Here is a 20547-nt window from a genome sequence, read left to right on the forward strand (position 1 = left end):
GAGTAATCTAATTAATATCTAAGCTAATTTCTAATCTTATAAGAGATAGTGAGTGATGACTGAGTTCAAGAAGTCTGGACTGGATTTTGCTTAAGATTGTGATCTCATAGAGAAAGTCTCTTTGCAATGAAATTCAAGCGAAACACGTGAAAGAGGCTGGGTAAAAAAGGGGTAGTTTTCTTGTCAAAATTCATTTTTAAAACAGTTAAAAGGGGAAGTGAATGTGTGTGTTTGCAGTTTTGGTTTTGTATGTTTTAAAAAGAGCAGATCGAGAGATCTTAAGTCCATTTGGGAGCAAAGCAAGGATTACCATGTCAAGACCTCTTCTCTTTTTGATATTAGGTAAATTCAATTTACAATCTTTGCAGTTTCTATTTTAATTACATATGTAGTTTAAAGATTAACATTCAACGTTGAAATATTTGTATATGTATACAATAATATTTCATGCTTAAAACAGTATTGTTGATGTTTATGAACTGTGTATGTTGGTGGTGGTGCCATATCTTTACTAAGCTACTGAATAATATGTTGATCTTTCATCTCTCAGGTTTAGTTTCAGAGTTTTTACCATCTGCTCTTTCCAAAACTGAACTGAAACTAGTGGCTTTTTTTTTTTTATGTTTTATGTTAACTTTAACCTAGACACGGTCTATTAATTATCCTTCAGGGATGATTGAGCTGCCTTGATATGATTTTGACTGATCTGAAAATGATCTAAATGATTTATCTAAATGATGACTAAAATGATAAAATGGAGTTTACATTTAATGGAGCTTTTTTAAATAAAAAGTTGGGATCGTGAAGGGTAGGAAGAAAGAACTATGTCAAAAGACTAGGATACATCCCGCCACAGACAACATAACATTTCTCTGCCACTGTTACCGTCCGCTACAGTACACAAGTATCTATATAGACAACATAAATTTGTGAGTAGACTAAAATGTTTTGTTGCTGTTGTTTGACTGTCCGTTACTAAAAAGAAAAATTCCAGAGTGGCAAACTTTTGCTTTAGTTCCTTTCTAGGTTTTGGTAAGCCAAGTTGACAGATTTCACAGACTACGAATTTCTTTCTCTTTATTATCTATCCAACTGGAGGACAGATAAGCTAGAAACATGTTTGTTATTTTGAACCAATTTTAGAACAAACATTGGACACATTCACACAGCAGCAAAAATAGTTGTCAGTCCTTTATTGGAGTCATTTATATGGTTGCATTCACCGACATTTCAGTTATTTATGGGATTGACAAATGCATTCTATTATTGACACACCTGTGCATTTTCTGGACTCACAACTGTGTTGTAAAATATATTAAAGGAAACATAATAAGTTCTAATATTAAACTTGTAATATTAAAAATCAAGGAGAAAAGCAGTTTTAAAATGTACATAGAAGTATTGAGTACATTTTAATTTAAAAGACAAAATATTCTTCCCATTCTATGGATCAGAGATGGATGGTTAGGCTTGTCCGTTACTAATATTAAAAAATTTGCGCAGTATTCAAAAGGTTAGTTTCTGATATTTCAAACACTCAGCTGACATAATGCATTTACATTTAATCATTTAGCAGATGCTTTTATCCAAAGCGACTTACAAGAGAAAATAGATGCAATTCAGACCAATAGTAGGGCAACAGTATACAAATGCTGTAACAAGTCTAAGTTAGTCTAGCACAGTACACATATAATTTTTTTTATTTTATAAAGTGAGTTTAGAGCAATACAATTGTATTGAACTCAGAAATTGTTGTGTTTTTTTTCCACTATGCTAAGGTAGAATACCACCTAACCCTGAAGCACCTATTGCCAGTGTTGTTTTTTGTGATAACTTGTCCCTCAAATCAACAGTCAAGCTAGAGATATCAGAGCCCATTCAAACAACACAGCAAGCTTTAATCAGCAATTTTTTTTTTTTTTTTTTTTTTTTTTGACGTAATGCAAAATCCTTCCTTTTAAATGAAGGGGGAAGTTGTGGCCTAATGGTTAGAGATTCAGACTCGTGATCCAGAGGTTGTGTGTTCTCCATCTCCAAGCATGACCTTGTATGAGACAAGGTCCGTCACTTTGACAATGAACCCAGGAATCCACTTGTGTCCTTAACTAAAGTTTACACACGTCACTGTGTGTCACTCCCGAATAATCAAAAATGGGCAAAAAGGCAGGAGCTGGTTTCTGAAACCACGACCACCAATTTAAGGCTTAATTTAAATGGATGAGTTTCCAAAAACATTTTTTGAAGCCAAATGTGGGCGGAGGCAGCTGTCACCATCTTGGCAGCGCATCACCAAGTGTCAATCATGGATAATAAAAAATGGGCAAAAAGGCAGGAGCTGGATGCTGAAGCCATGCCCACCTAGCTTGGCAGCGGTGACAGCAGCGGCAATCACCTGTCACTAAAGTAGATGAACCCTTAATTATGCAGAACTTTAAGGCTTAATATAATTTAAACAGATGAGTTATAATAAAAAAAAAAAATTCACCGCACTCACAGTTGTTACAAAGGGCAAAATTAGCCATATAGAACATAATAATTTTTTGTACCAGGCTGTAAACATGTTTTTTTCTGCTGTAAAGTTGTGCATTTTTAACATTAGGAGTCCATGGGATTGACTCCCTTTTGGAGCCTGCTTTAGAAACAAAGTCACCTACATTTTGAATGCCCTGGGTTTCCAAAATGTAGAAAAACATCAAATTTGAATTTTTTGGGTGAACTATCCCTTTAATTACTTTAAATAAACACAACTTCATAGTTAAAAATAATTAAGTAATATTTACATAATTAGAGTGCAATTAGATTAAATTTCTTCATGAATATTAAGTTCAGTAGTAGTAATAGATTTTACTCAGTATACTTAAAATGTGTTTTTAAATTTTTCAATTAAATCTTTTTACATTTTGTGTGAATAGAACAACTAATCAGGTGCTCAGTTGGTTGCGGGCAGTGTTACAAATTAATTTTGGGTGGAAGTTACTAAAGGCAGGCCAATTTGTTGCTAAAAGTTGCTTAATAACGGATGGAATTTCACAATTGCATTGTTATGTAACCATGATGCAAAACTGAATCATTGCAAAGAATAAGAATGAGATTTATTTCAATCTCAAAAATACTCAGTCTCAGTGAATGTGCTATTGGAAATATGTTAATTTAGATTATTTTGTTAAATAATATAAACATAATTATTCATAAAAGAAATACATTTTTATGATTGGATTTTTTTACATTATTTTATTTATTTTATTATTGAACAGTCACATTTTTATATTTTCTTATTAACTAGTAAACATTTGTAAAAAAAAAAATTGTTAGAAGTTAATAGATTAAAGCAGTGCATTGGTAGTAAAAATATGGTACAATGAATATGAAGAAATGTCTTGATTTTTCACAGGTGTTTTGCCTGTATTTTAAATTGAGTGTTGCATTTTGAGTTTTAGGGTTACAGGAAATGTCTGTAAATATAATGAGAATTTCCTGGCAGAAAATTTTAATTGATCTGAAGTTTTAAATTCAGTCACTGTCCTCCATCTGAGCTGCTCCCGTCAGTTTTGTGGTCTGCGTCTTACTCAAATGCTCTGCTGTCCACCCTTTACTGAGGACTGAGTTGTAAAAACTGCAAGTTTTGACAGAGGAAATCTTTTGTCTTGCCAACTGTGATAAGACTTTGCATTTTTGGACGACGCCATCTTTAATGTTTACTTTAGTCACTATGGTTACAGTTTATAGTCACCATTAGAATGGCGGATGCGGGATTAGCTGCACATTCAAATAACAATTTTCAAACCTCTGATGTAAGCTGCTGTGTGAACAGGACATTTCACCTCACACTTGTAAGTAAATGCAGTTGTCAATCCCAAACCTGACAGTGTGAAGGTAACCATGAGTTTGTGGTGTTCGGAAAGAATTGAAAGTCTGTATTTTATGTATTATATATTAGCTGTATTATATTGCACTGTTCCCACACTGGACCAGGAAAGTGGAAATTTGGACACAGGAATTCATTCAGCATGACCCTCAGTGCATTTTGGGTATTCTCTAGTAGTTGAGTGTACAACGGTTGTACACTTGTTATTGTGGTGCAAAAAAAGCATTCAATAACAGTAATGAATAAATTCAATAACATCCACTATGGTTTCTGACAGTACTGGCTGTCCCTTCAAATAGTGCCCTATTTAAGGGCATGGGGGGCGATTTCGGACACTTCCTTGGTCTTGCTACATTACTTTAACTATGAAGAACTGAACCTAGATGAGAGTGGTGCACTATTATTATCAATTATTAAAAGATACACCGTTATCAATTTCTATGTGGTCACACACTTACTGTAAATGTTAAATTAAGTATTAAAAACAGTATTAAATTAATACTGTTTGTATGTACTATATAAAAAGGCATGAAAGAGTGCAGGACAGTTTGCCTATACTGAGAATTTGGTAATGCGGCCACAACATAAAGCGGTACACCTCAGGTGTGTATTATTGTCTAGTAATGAAAGGGCCCATTGTCAATTATTCCTTACTTAAAGCATTATTTGCTTCATTTATTTGTATACCACAGTCATAGCATATAAACTTATGGTTACCACACCTTGATTGCAGACTAATGCAGTTATGAGAGAGAGAGAGAGAGAGAGAGAGAGAGAGAGAGAGAGAGAGAGAGAGAGAGAGAGAGAGAGATAGAGAGAGAATAAGCGTGTGTGAATTACCCGTGTCTGTGCGTCTCGGTGTTCGGCAGCAGTGTCTCTACTAATAGCAAAACTGTACGTTCATCTGTTCCAACAACAGAGATGTTATTACCTCACTGGTGAGAAATGTCATGTATCTTTTAAGTTGCTATACTATTTAACTGAAATTGTCAGAGCAACGTTGACAACACATTTCTGTGTTTCTGTGAGTGGGGCTACTAGGACACACAATCATGGGGAAGACTGCTGATCTGATAGTTGTCCAGAAGACAATCATTGACACCCTTCACAAGGAGGGTAAGCCACAAACATTCATTTCCAAAGAAGCTGGCTGTTCACAGAGTGCTGTATCAAAGCATGTTAACATAAAGTTGAGTGGAAGGAAAAAGTGTGGAAGAAAAAGATGCACAAACAACCGAGAAAACTGCAGCCTTATGAGGATTGTCAAGCAAAATCGATTCAAGAATTTGAGTGAACTTCACAAGGAATGGACTGAGGCTGGGGCCAAGTCATCAAGAGCCACCACATGCAGATGTGTCAAGGACTTTGCTGAACCACAGACAACGTCAGAGGTGTCTTTCCTGGTCTAAGGAGAAGAAGAACTGGACTGTTGCCCAGTGGTCCATAGACCTCTTTTTAGATGAGATCAAGTTTGTATTTCATTTGGAAACCAAAGTCTTAGAGTCTGGAGGAAGGGTGGAGAAGCTAATAGCCCAAGTTGCTTGAAGTCCAGTGTTAAGTTTCCACAGTCAGTGATGATTTGGGGTGCGATGTCATCTGCTGGTGTTGGTCCATTATGTTTTTTGAATACCCAAGGTCACTGCACCTGTTTGCCAAGAAATCTTGAAGCACTTCATGCTTCTTCACTGGTTTGTATTATATGTGCCTTGTGCTGCTTTATTTCAATGTATTTTTTTAACATTCCCTTATTTGTACAGTTGTATTTTATATTTAATCTGTATCTATCTGTATTTTATGCTCTACTGTTAGTGTTATCTGTATGCACCAATGGTCTGAGAGTAGTATGTGCTGTACATTGACAAATAAAGTAAAACAAAATAAAAATAAAATGACAAATAAAATTGACAAATAAAGAAGACTTTACTTGATAATTATTTAACCGGCACCGGAGAGAGACTGAGACAGTGCCACTTCATGTCATGCCAAACCTCTCACCACAGGCACGTCATCAGCTTGAGATCGGTTTTATGAGATCTGCCTTTTTATGAGAAACCGCTGATCAATCATCCCAAGCGATTATCGGCTGATTGTGATCGGTGGCCGGTCAGTCGGAGCACACCTAATAATATGTATATAATAATATTACTTATATTAGTTATGACTTCTTATATTACTTCTGCCACACAAAATCGATCTTGTGTTGCTGAAGCTATAATAACTGAAAGCAAGTTCTGTTCAAGTACAGGTATGTATGTCTAAAGTATGTTTCTGGCTTTAGCATGTTCTATATTTATTCTGTTTTGACCTGTGTATTATTTTTCCCCAAGAAAAGTTTGTATTTGAATCCTAATCTATGAAACGTCAATTATTATATGTAGCTGTTAATCTGCAATGTTTTTAAATGTCACATTTTTCATCTCAACAGCCAGTGCTTTAACTTATGCAGCTGGTAAGTAACAGACTGTTTAATCACTCTTATCAAACTCTTATTCTAGTTACATGATATGAATGCCTGTTTAACCTAGTCTTAAATGATACAATACTTGTTATATCATAATGTTTTTAGGAGATTATAGTATCAGACTGGTCAATGGTAATAATGACTGCTCTGGAAGAGTTGAGATGCTTTATAATGGCCAATGGGGGACAGTGTGTGATGACGACTGGGACATGAATGATGCCGCTGTGGTGTGCAGACAGTTGGGATGTGGAACAGCTGTTAGTGCACAAACCGATGCTCATTTTGGTCAGGGAAGTGGTCCGATCTTGTTGGATGATGTGACATGTTCAGGAAGTGAATCATCACTCACACAGTGCTCACATCCTTCTTTTGGAATTCATGACTGTAGTCATTCTGAAGATGCAGGAGTTGTCTGCTTACAGGGTATGTTATTTTTTCCTGTAGTTTTGCTGTATTTGTATGTAATATATAATTCTTAGCATTACCTTTTTAATAATTTAACATTTAATTACTTTCATTTTGTAAAAGAATTTTTGTTATAATTTTCAAAAAAATTAGTACTAAATTTCTATCAGATTGTTTTGATTATCTGTTTAGAAATTAATGCTAAGAGTTTTGAAAATGTACCTCTTGTGTGTGAAAATAAAATCACAGTGATTAGAAAACACAAACCGTGATGTTTGGCCCCAAATAATAATGATAATAATAATAATAGTAAACTTATGTAAACTAATGTGTAACATACACATGACCCAGAAACACGTTTTTAATCCTTATTACTTACATTTTTAAGACCAACTACCAGCCATAAGATTGATCAGGGGGACTGACTCATGCTGTGGAAGAGTGGAGATCCGTTATAATGGCCAGTGGGGAACCGTGTGTGATGATGAATGGGACATGAATGATGCTGCTGTGGTGTGCAGACAGTTACAGTGTGGATCAGCCATCAGTGCACCTCATAGTGCTGCCTTTGGTCAAGGCAGTGGACGAATCTGGCTGGATGAGGTTAAATGCACAGGAAGTGAAGGAGCCATCATACAATGTCCACACAATGGACTAGGAAGTCATGACTGTAATCATGGGGAAGATGCTGGGGTTGTTTGTTCAGGTTAGTCAAATCTTAAGCACCTTCACACATTATTTTGGGGGAAATGAGCAACAGACATTACATTAGATTCATGTTTTTCATCCTTTTTCAACATTTTTAAATAATAAACTTTTTCTTTTGCAGGAAACCTGCAGATGCCGACCCTTTCTTTGACCTCCAGACATTCAGCTGTTTCTCCTGGAGAAAATATCCAGTTCAGATGCACAACACCTAAACCAAGATGCAATGCTAATGCTAAATTCCAGATCTTCAGAAATGGACCATCTATATTCTCCCAGGAACATGAATCTAGTGTGACTTTCAACCTTAATGTGGATGTCTCACATCAGGGCAACTACAGCTGTCAATACTCCTACCAGAGCAACAATATCACGTCACCTTCGAGCAGAACTGTTACCATCACTGTGGGTGAGTGTGTTCAGTTCATTCTTAATGCCTGCATCATAGATCACAAGAATTAGCTGCACAGAAGTGAATATAATCTGTATTTTTGATGATGAAAAGATCCAGTTCTTGAAGCCATTTTTACTTTATTATTTTTGGTTTATTTTATTTAGTTAGCTTTATTGTTTGAGTTTCTGTAATCATATAAAAGTTTTTTTTTTAGTGAACTTGCAGCAGCCCAGCATTTCTCACAGTGCTCCTGATGCATGGTTCGACAAGGATCTTCAGGGGCCAGTGATCACCAGGGGCCACAGTTTCACTATCATCTGTTCCACTGCATCCCAGTTTCCTGGAGGCTCTTTTCACTTGTTCAGAGGGTCAAGCATCACCAGGACTGAGTCAGCTGTCAATCATTCTGCCTCCTTTTTCTTTCCTGAGGCAGAATATTCAAATGAGGGAAACTACAGTTGTGTTTATGAAGTCAGTGTCTCCTCACGCACCTTCAATTCATCTGCCTCTGAACTGCTGCTCATCATTATCACAGGTACTCATGTGTAAGAGTCTAAAAACAAGCTGGACTGCTGGTAATGAAAGTTGAACTCAACCCCTAATGTCTCTCTCAGCCTCCCTGCTTCCTGTCATTGGTGCTGCAGTGTCAGGTGTACTGCTCTTGTTGTCTCTCCTCATAATCATCCTCCTGCTGAAGAGAAGACAAAAGCAAAGCAATAAGGAAACTCTATTTAAGTTTTCCTTCAAAAACGGTAACTGCATTTCATGAAAACATCATAAAATATCTTTTAAGTTTTAACATTTCATATTCCATCACCACTGTTTATTAACAACTTCCTTTAATAAATTTCCCCTTCATCTCTATGCAATGTCTCTAGCTGCAGCTAATACATATGCAGGTACATCCCATGACAAGAAAAATGAAGAGGATGATGACTCTGATTATGAAAATGTAGAATTTAATAATAAAAACATGCATCATGATGACTCTGAAGAGGACTATGTCAGTGTGGACGCGGATGACTCTGAAGAGGACTACGTCAATGCAAACTTTACGGAGGTTAAAAGTGTGGAAAACAAATCTGATGATAACATTTATGAAATCTATGGTGATGAATACTGAGTAAAACATTAAAATTTGGCTCTAAAAAGAAATATGGAAACCCTGATGTCAATGAAGAAAATCCAGTTGATTGTGACTGATTTATCTTTGTTAGGCCTAATGAGGATTGCTTTGAGAAAATAAAGTGATATTATGTGTATTATACATTTGTGTAATATAAATGTTGTGTAATACTTTCAAAAGTAGAATAATCAATTGTTCTTCCAGGTTAATTTGTTTGTTGCTAGTTTTTAAACTGTGAGCCGAACCCCCAGAGGGCTATGGAGGGGGACCCTAAACAATGATTAAAAATTATCTTGAGCATTCTATAAAATAAAATTAATAAAGTTGCAAAGTCCCCATTTGTGTGTGTGGTTAAGGTATACCATATGTTATGGGGACAAAATTTTCCCACAAAGATTGCTCTCAGTTGTTGAAGCTCTAAGACTGGCAAGAGCAGAATCCAAATCTTCAGTACTTATCTTGCTTGATCTGTCCGCTGCTTTTGAAATGGTTAACCACCAGATCCTCCTATCAACGCTACTGGCAAATGGCATCTCAGGAACCACACTTCAGTGGTTTGAGTCTTACCCATCAGATAGGTTCTTCAAAGTATCTTGGAGAGGTGAGTTGTCCAAGCCTCAACAACTAACTACTGCGGTGCCTCAAGGCGCAGTTCTTGGACCACTTCTCTGTCTACATGGCATCATTAGGTTCTGTTATTCAGAAACATGGCTTTTCATACCACTGCTATGCTGATGACACTCAACTCAACCTCTCATTCCATGCTGATGATCCGACGGTAGCTATTCGCATCTCAGCTTGTCTAACAGACATTTCTTCCTGGATGATGGACCATCACCTTCAACTCAACCTTGCCAAGACAGAACTGCTTTTGATTCCAGCAAACCCATCGTTTCATCACAATTTCACCATCAAGTAAGGCACATCAACCATAACTCCTTCAAAAACAGCTAGAAGCCTTGGAGTTATGATTGATGATCCGCTGACTTTCTCAGACCACATTGCTAAAACTGTCCGATCCTGCAGATTTGCTTTATTCAACATCAAGAAGATCAAGCCCTTTCTTTTGGAACATGCTGCACAACTCCTTGTTCAAGCTCTTGTTCTGTCCAGGCTGGACTATTGCAATGCCCTCTTGGCAGGTCTTCCAGCCAATTCTATCAAACCTTTACAATTAATTCAGAACGCGGCAGCAAGATTAATTTTTAATGAGCCAAAATAATACACGTCACACCTCTGTTTATCAATTTGCACTGGCTTCCAATAGCTGCTCGCATAAAATTCAAGGCATTGATGTTTGCCTAAAAAACTACCACTGGCTCTGCACCCATTTACCTAAATTCGTTACTTCAGACTTATGTGGCCTCTAGAAGCTTGCATTCTGCAAGTGAATGTCGCTTGATTGTTCATCCCAAAGAAGCACAAAGTCACTTTTACGGACTTTTAAGTTAAATGTTCCCTCCTGGTGGAATGACCTCCCCAACTCAATCCGAGCAGCTGAGTCCTTAGCCATCTTCAAGAATCAGTTTAAAACACATCTCTTCCATCTTTATTTGACCCTTTAACTTTAACACTCACTATTCTAATTCTATTCTTTAAAAAATCTAACTACCTTTCTAATCTTTTTGTATTCTATTTTCTTTTCATTTATTATGCAATTGTATATGTATGTGTGTGTATGTGTAAAGACCTCTAACTAGCTTGCTCTATTCTTTTTTTTATTATATCTGTTTTCTTTTTATTTATTATATTTTTTTAAATCCCATGATACATTTACTGTGTTAACCTAACTCAGACTTGTTATACCATTTATATATCATTGTTCTTTTTGTTGTTTTTGATTGTTTCCACTGTCTTCATTTGTAAGTCGCTTTGGATAAAAGTGTCTGGTAAATGAATAAATGTAAATGTAAGATGACCATATTCAAAATCCTTGTCCTTGTGGGAACATTGTTGGTCCCCATGGGAAAACAAGTTTATAAATCATACAGAATTATTTATTTATTTTAAGTGTTTGTGTATGTGTGTGTGATTTTTTTTTTTTTTTTTCATTGAAAAAAATAGCATTTTCATGAGTCATTTAGTGTAGTTCTTAATTGAATTTAGAAACATTCACAGAGCTGTTATCAAAATAGCATAGACACAAAATTGAGAATGAATGTGTGCATATTGTAAATCAATGTAATGCACATGGTTACTTGAAGCCTTTGAGAAAAATAAAATATTGTTTACAAATAGTTTAAATTATTTAGTGCTGCCTTTGGTCAAGGCAGTGGACAAATCTGGCTGGATGATGTTAAATGCTCAGGAAGTGAAGGAACCCTCACACAATGTCCACACAAAGGACTAGGAAGTCATAACTGTAATCATGGTGAAGATGCTGGTGTTGTTTGTTCAGGTTAGTCAAAATGTAAGTACCTTCACACATTATTTATGGTGAAATGAGCAACAGAAATTACAATAGATTCATGTTTTTCATCATTTTTCAACATTTTTAAATAATAAACTTTTTCTTTTGCAGGCAACCTGCAGATGTCGACCCTTTCTTTGACCTCCAGACATTCAGAAAATATCCTGTTCAGATGCACAACACCTAAACCAAGATGCAATGCTAATGCTTAATTCCAGCTCTTCAGAAACAGAAACTACAGCTGTCAATAGTCCACAGCAACACTATCAAGTCACCTTCGAACAAAACTGTAAGCATTACTGTAGGTGAGTGTGTTCAGTTTATTTTTATTTTTATTTTATTCAGTTAGCTTTATTGTTTTAGTTTCTGTAATCATATAAAATCATTCTTTTTGCTATTTTAGTGAACTTGCAGCCGCCCAGCATTTCTCACAGTGCTCCTGATGCATGCAGGAGTTTTCACTTGTTCAGGCAATCAGATATCACCAGGACAGAGTCGATCAAACTGTCAAAAACTCTGCCGCCTTCTTTCCTGAGGCAGAATATTCAAATGAGGGAAACTTCAGTTGTGTTTATGAAGTTAGTGTCTCCTCACGCAACTTCAATTCATCTGCCTCTGAACTTCTGCTCATCATTATCACATGTGTAAGAGTCTAAAAACTAGCTGGACTGCTGGTAATTAACCCTGATGTCGATGAAGAAATTAAAGTTGATTGTGACTGATATATCTATGAGGATTAGACAAAAATGGGTTAGCTATATTTCTTTTGGTTTTGTTACTTTCTTTCTTTTGGCACAATCCAGTTTCCCTCCAACCTCCCCAGTTCTCCAATATGGTAAAGCTGCCGGTGTACTGTATCTAGGATTCTATGGTAAATAATAATTTTCCTTTATTCTTATACCTATTTTATTTTTGTTTTGAGTAAATAACTGTCACAGTCTTCAATAATAAAACAAGATTGCTTGATTTAGTCTCCAGTTAGTTACTTTCATTTACACACTGATACACACATACAAACACATTCATGTCAACCCTATCTCACGCTACCTGGGGGGTATTCCAGAAAGCAGGTTATGTGACATACCCGGGTATGTTTGATAAGTGAGCGAATAACCTCAGCTTTTGGTTCCAAAATCAGAGGTTACTTTCAGGATATATAAGTAACCATAGTAACTTGCTCTCCTAAGATAACCTGCTCTGGAGAAAGGTGGTTTAATTTATTATATTATATATATTTATTTATTACACTTTATATTTTAATCTCACAAATAGATTGGCATTTTCTATAATATCTAAATTCTGTATGAAAATACATATCTGATATGACTACATATCTTGCTATATAATCAGCATCAAACAAACAATATAATTCATATTCTGAAGGATTAAAGATTAAATGAAAAAAAAATAATAATAATGATTGCACAACCATCATTTAGGTGGCAAAATGCACTAAGCATCTAAACGACCATTTAACAAAAGAAGAATCAGCATGGCACGCTTTATCTTAGCGTCCATTTCCCTAGTGACCAGTCGATTCATCACTCTGTTGAGAATGTCTTGAGTCTTAACCAGGAACATAACTCTGAGTTGAATGAACTTGCTCCTGGATGTGTTTTAGGAACCAAATACTGTAGGGGAGACCGGGGATGATAGTAACACTTTTGTTTTAGGGTCAGTAACTTAGTGGTTGTTCAAGCTAGAACTTTCAAACTTTAATACATTGTAACTACTTTGTCTACTAAAAATAAATTTTACTTGAACTCGTACTACACACTCACAGGTTTTCACTATAGTTTGGAGATTAATATCCAGCGCAGATTTGATGGTAAACGGCTCGTTCAGTGAATCGCAGGGCGTCTCAGTGATCAGCCGTGACTATATAAAATGTGTCTGTGTGTAGTGTATTTCCTTTAGAACTTCAAACTTCAAACTATAACAAATGTTATAATGCTGTGTGTGTCGGTGTCAGTTACATGCACAAAATGCAGAAATTCTCATCATCAGATGAACCATAACACTCTTGGTAATTGGACTTGTGCCTTTTGCTTGGTTTCTTAGTTTTCTTCTTCTGTCCCTACCCAGACACCAATCTCTTATTGTAATTTTTTTTTTATTATTATTATTGTTTTTATTGCCCATTTTCTGGTGTTCTTAACATTTGTTCTTAACAGTTCTTAACTGTACTATCTCCACCCCTAGCAACCATTACATGCAGCTAACTCTTTTAGCATGTGGGTTTGAAGTTAGCATTAATGTCAAGCACCAAATGAAACTACAGAAATTGCTTATTACGATGTGAGTCAAATGTTCTTATCTACATTACAATGAATGCTATGCAAAAAATGATCTTGATGAAAAAAAAAAAAACTTTCTTCCTGTTAGATCAGTTTCAGGAAGTAGGGGGATAGTGTGGGGTTTCAGAGTAGGTGCATAATGGCGGCTGAAATCTTCCTTTGGTTTTGAATGGGGAAGAAACAACAAGAAACTCCAGTTAAAAGGCAGTTCAACTTGAAAATCATCTTAAATCTCAAACCAATTTACCTATCAACTTTTAGCAATTATGGGATTATGTTTTTTATATGGTGGGTTATGGGCTTTTTTACACTGTGAATATTACATGTTGTGTCTTAAATGTTAAAAATGGTGACTTCAAGTCACATCAGTACACTACACTTTTGTCAAATGTCATAATAGATTAGTACAATAGATTGCCTGTTTTGTATAGAATGAAAGTAAATAATATATGGACTGAATGTCTTTATAAATTCTGTTAACTTGAAATGTAATTTATACCATTAATGTGTTTACAGGTCTATAATTATGAATCAAGGCCTGTGTAAAGAAATATTCATTCCATATTGTGACCATTTTCAGCATAGTAGGCACATAATTAAGAATGAATGTTGTGCATGTTGTGATGTGATATGGTTACCTGACTTTCCTTTGAGTCTTTGAGGGAGAAAGGAGAAAAAAATATTTAAAATAGTTCAAATGCATAACCTTATAATAACTGTGGGTTTCTTTCTTTTATTTTTATTTTTACTCAAATCCCTTTGAATCCTATTAAAATCTTTTTATAAAATATAATCTTTATATTTAATAATATATTTTTCAAACAGGATATGATATTAAATAAAGATAGGGTATTAATCTATTTATATATATACAGTATATATATATATATATATATATATATATATATATATATACACACACACACATACACACACACACACACACATACACAAGTCCCTTTCTTACCTCTAGAGAAAATAGCTGCATCAAAAATAATATAATTAATATAATATAATATAATAATAGTGAATGAAGTTTGTTGTGAATTGGTTTTCGCTTTGCTACCGTTCGGACGTTCTATGATACCCAGATTTACCTAGCCTTATCTCCAAATGACTACAGCCCCATTGACTCCCTCTGCCAATGCATTGATGAAATTAATAGTTGGATGTGCCAGAAATATCTTCAGTTAAATAAGGAAAAAACTGTCATTGCATTTGGAAACAAAGATAAAGTGTTCAAGGTGAATGCATACCTTGACCCTAGGGGTCAAACAACTAAAAATCAAGTCAGGAATCTTGGTGTTATTCTGGAGACAGACCTTAGTTTCAGCAGTCATGTCAAAGCAGTAACTAAATCAGCATTCTATCATTTAAAAAACATAGCAAGAATTAGATGTTTTGTTTCCAGTCAAGACTTGGAGAAACTTGTTCATGCCTTTATCACCAGCAGGGTGGACTAATGTAATGGGCTCCTCACTGGCCTTCCCAAAAAGACCATTAGACAGCTGCAGCTCATCCAGAACGCTGCTGCCAGGATTCTGACTAGAACCAGAAAATCTGAGCATATCACACCAGTCCTCAGGTCCTTACACTGGCTTCCAGTTACATTTAGGATTGATTTTAAAGTACTTTTACTCGTATATAAGTCACTAAATGACCTAGGACCGAAATATATTGCAGATATGTTCGCTGAATATAAACCTAACAGAGCACTCAGATCACTAGGATCAAGTCAGTTAGAAATACCAAGGGTTCACACAAAACAAGGGGAGTCCGCCTTTAGTTACTATGCTGCCCGCAGTTGGAATCAGCTTCCAGAAGAGATCAGATGTGCTAAAACACTAGTAACATTTAAATCTAGACTCAAAACGCATCTTTTTAGCTGTGCATTTATTGAATGAGCACTGTGCAATGTCCGAACTGATTGCACTATATTTTCACTGTTTTATTTTATTTTATTTTTTTTATGTAAAATCCTTTTCTAACTGTTTTTAAATGTTTAATCATTATAAAAGTTTTAAAATTGCTTGTTTTATTTGTGTTATTATTTTTCTTCATGATTATTTTACTTTCTTTTATGTAAAGCATTTTGAATTACCATTGTGTACGAAATGTGCTATATAAATAAACTTGCCTTGCCTTGAAGGTCCGCCTGTCGTGTTCATGTTTCATCAAAGAAAGAAAGAATTTAACGCGGAAGTTGTAACCAGTTCTGTCTTTGCTGTGGTTGGTTAGTTGTTAAACCTTCCACAGGTTCGCACTGGTTCTCTCCGCTGAAACAGCGATGGCAAGTCACGTCAAGAGCGATGAATCTGGTAAGGTGTTTATCTAGTTATCCTGTTACAAAAGTAACTAAATATTTATACACAGTTAATGCTGTTCGTGAAACATTCTATTCACGATCATGCAAAACAAATATTATTTACAAACAGACTCTTCTAATTCAATATCTCAATTCATATGCTTTTAAAAGTCCCTAATTTGGTTCTTTGTTCTCCCTAGGAACTGTGGAGATGGATTGCGCTTTAGCGGGACTGACAGGTAGAACTGAAACTAGTTTATAGCTCGTGTTTGATCCGAGAGAGAAGGACCTGTATGTAAATAAAGAATTTGCCTTTGTTAGCTCTGCTATGCTTGACAACCTGCTCAACAAGCTTGACCTCAGTGTGTTCACTGAACTTCAGGTCTTCTTTCTAATACACGCCTTAGACCACAGTTATTCCAATGGCTTTCACTGTGGTTTAAATCTTGTTGGCTTGCAAATATCCTCTAAACGTTTGCGCATTTCATATTCTTGTTTTGCAAATCAAGTTTAGTGGCTCGTGCTGATTTAATCTTTTCTTTCAGTAAGAGAGAACATAACAGAAACGGATGGCTTTAATCAAAGGTAAAACCCCATGATACAACATGTAGTTGCAACATGTAGAAATTGTACAGTTTTGGGTTTAAGGCAGGGGCGGACTGGCTATCTGTGTGATCTGGAGAATCACAGAATGCACGCAGTCATCACCTGTCCCCCCCGCCCGCCCGCCCGCCCAATCTGTTTTACACTCCAGTACTTTAGGTGGCAGTAATACACCTTTAAATTGTAGGCCAGCTGCACTGGCCGTGGCCGCCAAGTAAGAATAAGAAGTGGAAAGGTAGGAAGAAATTACGTTAACGTTAGATAGAAGAAGCATAGAAACAAACAAACAATATGCTTAATGTGGTCGGGGGTAAAAAAAAAAACGGAAAGAAAAGGGTGGGGCTGAGAAGGTGAGAGAAAAAAAAGCGGAATTTAGATACTTCAACATTTTAGATGTAAAATGTCACATGCAGTAGCTAATATTAAGAAATATGTTGTGCGTTTACTTTTAAAAATGTTGGTAACATTACAGTTAATGCTTACAAACTTTGAAGATTTTGAATACAGAAGTTAAATTTGTAATGGTGTATTTTCATTTAGATGTGGTATTATTATCTGTGCAGTAAGATTAATTAATTAATAACTGCATAAATTAAGATTATTAAGTAACAAATTCATTATTAAGTAACAAATTCATTTTAAGACAGCATGGAATATATTGTAAAATATAATGTTATAACAGGATATTATATAAACTATTCCTTGCCTTCTTGGAATAAAACCTGTTTAAAAAAAAAAATCCATTCCATCATTGTTTATTCAGGTTGAGCTTAGACCAAGAGCAGAGAAAGACCCCCACTCCGGCTCAACATCTAGTCAACATCAGTGCTATTGCTATAATTTAGATGGTATAGTATCATGAGCCACAATTAAAGTCTTGTGACACTCATGCCATGCGTTATTGTTGTTGTTGTCGAGTTTACGTGCGCTGATAGCTTTGGGCCGGGCCTAGTCAAAGTCCAGGGCCGTTTTTTGGTCCCAGTCCGTCCCTGGTTTAAGGTTTAAGTAACTTATTCACAAAATTTTGTTTCTACATTTTTATATTTATATTATTTTATTATATCTCATTTGTCATTCAGTCTGAATCCTAGTGAGGAGTATAGGATGGACCACAAGAAACGAGGAATGGCTCTGATCTTTAACCATGAGCGTTTTGACTGGAAGATCATGATGAGCAACCGCTCTGGCACAGAGGCAGACAAACACAACCTTGTTAGAAGGTATTTGGCTAATGTAATGACATTATTTATAGTGCTCAAATTATATATAACCATGTCAACCATGTAGATGCAGACTATTTTGTCTGTGTCTTTTTAAGTCATGGGGAAAATGGTCACATCTATATAAATAAATATATATATATATATATATATATATATATATATATATATATATATATATGTATATATATATATATATATATATATATATGTATATATATATATATGTATATATGTATATATATATATATATATATGTATATATATATATGTATATATATATATATATATATGTATATATATATATATATATGTATATATATATATATATGTATATATATATATATATGTATGTATATATATATATATGTATGTATATATATATATATGTATGTATATATATATATATGTATGTATATATATATATGTATGTATATATATATATGTATGTATATATATATATATGTATGTATATATATATATATGTATGTATATATATATATGTATGTATATATATATATATGTATGTATATATATATATATGTATGTATATATATATATGTATGTATATATATATATATATGTATGTATATATATATATGTATGTATATATATATATATGTATGTATATATGTATATATATGTGTATATGTATATATATATGTATATATATATATATATAATATTTTATTTTATATTAATATTGCTAAACAAACAGTGTGTTGGTTGATGTAGAACCAGTTTTCTTGTCTTTTATTAAAGTAACAAAACAATAACTAATTTGTAAATTTTCTTTTTATATCTGTTGTCAGATTTCAAGATCTGGGTTTTGAAGTGAAGGCTTATGATAATTACAAACGGGATGAAGTTATGTCCATAGTCACAGAAGGTGCCTCAATAATTTCTCTTTAATGCATGTTTTGAGAAATGGGAGCCACGCTTAAATATCCCAGGCTACACACAGCAGCTACTGTAATCAACAGCATCTTTGGCATTATTTACATTTTTCATTATTTCACACATAAACATCTATGTGTATGTGTGTGATAGAACTATTTTACAATATTCACAGATATTGTTTTTGTTGTTATACTGTATATAGTTTAAAAAGTTAAAATGCTCCAGGCTCTACTCTTGATTACCACAAACAAATTGCACTCTTCTTCAATTTGAAATTTTCAATTTGAAAAACATATCTACATTAATATACTTACAACTGAAGTCAGCACTACAATAAATATGAAAAAAAAAGCATTTGTAATACTGTTTCAAAATTAGCTACAGCAATGACTGGTGTGCTAGAATCAACCTCATCATTAATGTAAATGCATCAAAGTGTTTTATAACTTGAGGGGAGAGTGTTCTGTGGTAGTCGACAGCATGTCACATCATGCTCCAGATAAAGTATGGGGTCATGTTTTATCCAGAGTATTCATCTGTTTTCAGCTGCTGCTGCTAACCATGTAGATGCAGACTGTTTTGTCTGTGTCTTTTTAAGTCATGGGGAAAATGGTCACATCTATGCCTACGATACGAAAATTGAAATTCAAGAAATCACTGATCTGTTCAAGGGGGATAAATGCTGTAGCCTTGTTGGGAAACCCAAGATCTTCATCTTTCAGGTAATTTGTCCTCCTTCCACAAAATGTCCTTATGTAGTATGAATACAGATTTCATGCTGCTTGTAAATGCCTTAATTTCTTTGAACAAAAGGCTTGTCGTGGTGACAAACATGATGAACCTGTGATCCCAATGGATGCAGTGGACAGTCATATAGTCAATGAGGTGGTTGTAGATGCGGGGGTGCTCTGCACCCTTCCAGCAGGAGCAGATTTCCTTATGTGCTACTCAGTAGCTGAAGGTCAGTGCTTTGCTTTTGTTGTTTACTTTTTTTAACCAAGATTTTCTAACGTTTTACTTTTACAAACTGGATTTAATTACATTCTTGATTTTACAGTAATATCTTAAAGCATTAAATAAGAAAATAAGAATGTTCTTCTTATTTTTAAGGATATTTCTCTCATCGCGAGGTGGTAAATGGCTCATGGTACATCCAGGATCTGTGTGACATCCTCAGGCATCATGGGTCCACACTGGAGTTCACTGATATCCTGACGCTTGTTAACAGGAAGGTTTCCTTTCGCAGTGTAGGAAACTGCAGGGATCGTTCTGCTATCGGCAAAAAACAAGTGCCTTGCTTTGCGTCCATGCTTACTAAGAAGCTGTTTTTCAGGCCTAAGAAGGAACAATAGAATTAGGGCCCTATTGCAGGTAAAAATTCAGACATTAGATTATTTTATTTGACTTATTTTTAAGTAATGTATATCAGTCCTTTACACTACACTCATGATCTGTTAAGTCCTGTACCTCCAGGACTGTTGAGAACCTACTTTAGTTTGGAAGTTAAGAAACACGGCAAGAAACTCCAGTTAAACTGCTAAAAAAAACTGAAAATCATCATTTAGCACAAACCAACTGGTCTAACAGCTTTGCATGCGTACTAATTTTTACAGAGTATGGAATTATATGGGGGATTATGTTTTTTGTTTAAACTGTTTCTTACATGTTGTGCCTTAAATGTTGAAAAGAGTGAAATTTCAAGATCTGTCCACATCAAAACACTACTTTTCTGACACCTCAAATATTTTGTGTTGTGTGGCACTTGTTCTGTTAAAACTTAAAGTAATTATATATGATTTGAACTGAATGTCTTCATACATTCTTTACTTGGCTCTGTTAACTTGGAGTGGAATCTA

At 34.8% G+C, this 20547-nt stretch overlaps 2 protein-coding genes and 1 long non-coding RNA gene across 3 annotated transcripts; all 3 read left to right on the forward strand.

Annotated features, from left to right (window-relative positions):
* The first annotated feature begins 226 nt into the window (after nucleotides 1–226).
* LOC113045381 (deleted in malignant brain tumors 1 protein-like) lies at nucleotides 227–9290 on the forward strand. Its single transcript, XM_026205749.1, has 8 exons — nucleotides 227–342; nucleotides 6291–6314; nucleotides 6432–6749; nucleotides 7120–7437; nucleotides 7561–7845; nucleotides 8045–8365; nucleotides 8445–8582; nucleotides 8709–9290. Exons 1-8 carry the CDS (start codon nucleotides 312–314, stop codon nucleotides 8951–8953), a joined length of 1680 nt encoding a protein of 559 aa, XP_026061534.1. The 5' UTR covers nucleotides 227–311; the 3' UTR covers nucleotides 8954–9290.
* Nucleotides 9291–10635: 1345 nt separating this feature from the next.
* LOC113045402 (uncharacterized) lies at nucleotides 10636–12329 on the forward strand. Its single transcript, XR_003275978.1, has 3 exons — nucleotides 10636–11354; nucleotides 11478–11671; nucleotides 11770–12329. It is a non-coding gene; the product is annotated as an uncharacterized LOC113045402 (long non-coding RNA).
* Nucleotides 12330–15825: 3496 nt separating this feature from the next.
* LOC113045385 (caspase-6) lies at nucleotides 15826–20498 on the forward strand. The gene is made up of 8 exons (XM_026205763.1): nucleotides 15826–15981; nucleotides 16169–16207; nucleotides 16514–16553; nucleotides 17651–17791; nucleotides 18604–18680; nucleotides 19238–19413; nucleotides 19505–19652; nucleotides 19802–20498. Exons 1-8 carry the CDS (start codon nucleotides 15951–15953, stop codon nucleotides 20041–20043), a joined length of 894 nt encoding a protein of 297 aa, XP_026061548.1. The 5' UTR covers nucleotides 15826–15950; the 3' UTR covers nucleotides 20044–20498.
* Nucleotides 20499–20547: the final 49 nt, after the last annotated feature.

Source organism: Carassius auratus, chromosome 3 (assembly GCF_003368295.1).
Source record: "Carassius auratus strain Wakin chromosome 3, ASM336829v1, whole genome shotgun sequence".
NCBI classification, from domain to species: domain Eukaryota; kingdom Metazoa; phylum Chordata; class Actinopteri; order Cypriniformes; family Cyprinidae; genus Carassius; species Carassius auratus.